Below are 3034 nucleotides of genomic sequence, written 5' to 3'. Positions count from 1 at the left end.
CAGAGGGATCCCAGGAGCTCCCACCCACCTCCGGAGAGCCCCTGGCACCACGCAGAGGGATCCCGGGAGCTCCCACCCACCTCCGGAGAGATCCCGGCCACCTCCGGAGAGCCCCTGGTGCCACGCAGAGGGATCCCAGGAGCTCCCACCCAGCTCCAGAGAGCCCCTGGCACCGCACAGAGGGATCCCGGGAGCTCCCATCCAGCTCCGGAGAGCCCCTGGCACTGCGCGGAGGGAGCCCGGGAGCTCCCACCTGGCTCCGGAGAGCCCCTGGCACCACGCAGAGGGATCCCGGGGGCTCCCACCCACCTCCGGAGAGCCCCTGGCACCGTGCAGAGGGATCCTGGGAGCTCCCACCCGGCTCCGGAGAGCCCCYGGCACCGTGCAGAGGGATCCTGGGAGCTCCCACCTGGCTCTGGAGAGCCCCTGGCACCACGCAGAGGGATCCCGGGGGCTCCCACCCACCTCCGGAGAGCCCCTGGCACCATGCGGAGGGAGCCCGGGAGCTCCCACCCGGCTCTGGAGAGCCCCTGGCACCGTGCAGAGGGATCCCAGGAGCTCCCACCCACCTCTGGAGAGCCCCTGGCACCATGCGGAGGGAACCCGGGAGTCCCTGGCCCCATGTGGAGGGATCCTGAGAGCCCCCAGCCCTGCACCCACAGATCCCAGGAGCCCCCGGCACCGTGCGGAGAGATCCCGGGAGCCCCCGGTCAGCTCTGGAGAGCCCCCGGCATCATGCCGATGGAGCCCAGGAGACCCCGGTCCCACACAAATGGATCCCGGGAGCCCCTGACCAGCTCTGGAGAGCCCCCGGTGCCATGCCGATGGATCCCGGGAGACCCTAGTGCCACACCAACAGATCCCAGGAGCCCCTGACCACCTCCAGAGAGCCCCCAGCACCATGCTGATGGATCCCGGGAGCCCCCGGCTGGCTCCGGAGAGCCCCCAGTACTGTGCTGATGGATTCCGGGAGCCCCTGATCAGCTCCGAGAAGCCCCCGGTGCCACACCAACGGATCCTGGGAGCCCCAGCCAGCTCCGGAGAGCCCCAGACCCAGGTGGAGGGATCCCGGGAGCCCCCAGTCCCCTCCGGATGGATCCCAGAAGCTCCCAATCGGCTTGAGAGCCCCCGGCCCCAATCTGATGGATCCTGGGAGCCCCTAACCAGCTCCGGAGAACCCCTGGCCCTGCACCGATGGATCCTGGGAGCACCCAGCCTCGCACGGCCAGATCCCAGGGGCTGCAGCCGGCTCCAGAGAGCTCCCAGCCTCATGCAGACAGATCCCGGGAGCCCCCAGTTGGCTCCAGAGAACCCCCAGCCCTGCACAGACCGATCCTGGCGGCCTCCGTCCAGCTCCAGGGAACCCCTGGCCTCACACGGACAGATCCTGGGAGCCCCCGGCTGGCTCCAGAGAGCCCCCAGCACCACACGGATGGATCCCAAGAGCCCCCAGCGCTGCACAGATGGATCCTGGGAGCCCCTGGCCGGCTCCAGAGAGCCCCTGGCCTTGCACAGATGGATCCCAGGAGCCCGCAGCCGCCTCTGGAGAGCCCCCGGTGCCGCAGGGATGGATCCTGGGATCCCCTGGCACCACCCCCCACCCCCCGGCCGCGGGATCCCGCTCACCGCCACCGTCATCTTGCCCAGGATGCGCTCGGGGATGGGGCCCTGGATCCGCTTCTTGAGCTTCTCGGCGCAGGTGCCCATCAGCTCCATGGCGATGAAGACGTCGGTCTGCGCGAGCCGGCTTCAGCCCCGGGCCGCATCCGGCGCCGGGGGGGGATGCGGTGCCAGGGAAGTGGGGGGAACGGGGATGGGGACGGATGCGGTGCTGGGGGGTAGATCCAGGCACCGCCGGGACCCGGGAGGGGAAGCCAGGGCTGGAGCCAGGGGCACCCAGAGGCCAGATCCTGGCGGTGGGGCTGGATCCCTGCAGCAGTCTCGGGAGCAGCGAGGGGCCGGATCCAGGCACAGGGGCCAGATCCTGGCAGCAGGGCCGGGGCCAGATTCGGGGACGAGGGCTGGATCCCAGCAGTGGGGCCGGATCCAGGGACGAGGGCTGGATCCCAGCAGCAGGGCCGGGGCCGGATCCGGGGACGAGGGCTGGATCCTGGCAGCGGGGCCGGGGCTGGATCTGGGGACGAGGGCCAGATCTGGGGACGAGGGCCGGATCCCGGCAGCGGGGCCGGGGCCGGATTCGGGGACAAGGGCTGGATCCCGGCAGCGGGGCTGGATCTGGGGACGAGGGCTGGATCCCGGCAGCGGGGCTGGGGACATCGGGGGGCCGGACCCAGGCACAGGGGCTGGATCCGAGGGCTGGGGCTGGATCCCAGCAGCAGAGCCAGGAACATTGAGGGGCCGGATGCCGCTGTGGGGCAGGGCTGGGTGCCAGCAGTGGGGCCGGGGCCAGATTCAGGGACGAGGGCTGGATCCCGGCAGTGGGGCCGGATCCGGGGACGAGGGCTGGATCCCGGCAATGGGGCCGGATCCGGGGACGAGGGCTGGATCCCGGCAATGGGGCCGGATCCGGGGACGAGGGCTGGATCCCGGCAATGGGGCCGGATCCGGGGACAAGGGCTGGATCCTGGCAGTGGGGCCGGATCCGGGGACAAGGGCTGGATCCCGGCAGCGGGGCCAGGCACATTGAGGGGCCGGATGCCGCTGTGGGGCAGGGCCGGGTGCCAGCAGTGGGGCCGGGGCCGGATCCGGGGACGAGGGCTGGATCCCAGCAGTGGGGCCGGATCCGGGGACGAGGGCTGGATCCCGGCAGTGGGGCCAGGCGCATTGAGGGGCCGGATGCCGCTGTGGGGCAGGGCCGGGTGCCGGCAGCGGGGCCGGGGCCGGATCCAGGGCTGGATGCCGGCAGCGGGGGCCGGATCCGGCAGCGGCGGCGGCGCGGGAGCACTCACGTTGGTGATGAAGGTGCCGAAGCACTGGACGATGTAGGGGCAGTCGTGGCTCTTGAGCACCACGTCGAGGTCCATGAGGATGCGCTTGTTCTCCTCCTTGTTCCCCGAGCGGCGCATTTGCTGCC

The 3034-nt window shown here is 71.7% G+C and overlaps 1 protein-coding gene across 1 annotated transcript in view; it reads right to left on the bottom strand.

Moving 5' to 3' along the window:
• The window catches only part of LOC112964469, a 6406-nt gene extending 3380 nt beyond the window's left edge, over positions 1 to 3026 (bottom strand). The window contains exons 1-2 of the mRNA XM_026062627.1: positions 2910 to 3026; positions 3 to 1734 (exon numbers count right to left, since the gene is read on the bottom strand). Of these exons, the coding sequence (XP_025918412.1) occupies positions 3 to 1734; positions 2910 to 3026 (1849 nt within the window). The remainder of the gene's footprint in view (positions 1 to 2; positions 1735 to 2909) is intronic.
• Between the last annotated feature and the right edge of the window lie 8 nt (positions 3027 to 3034).

Source organism: Apteryx rowi, unplaced genomic scaffold, assembly GCF_003343035.1.
Source record: "Apteryx rowi isolate R43461 unplaced genomic scaffold, aptRow1 scaffold_1902, whole genome shotgun sequence".
NCBI classification, from domain to species: Eukaryota; Metazoa; Chordata; class Aves; order Apterygiformes; family Apterygidae; genus Apteryx; species Apteryx rowi.
The sequence above is the reverse complement of the archived record's forward strand: the minus strand, read 5'-3'. Positions and strand labels throughout refer to the sequence as shown.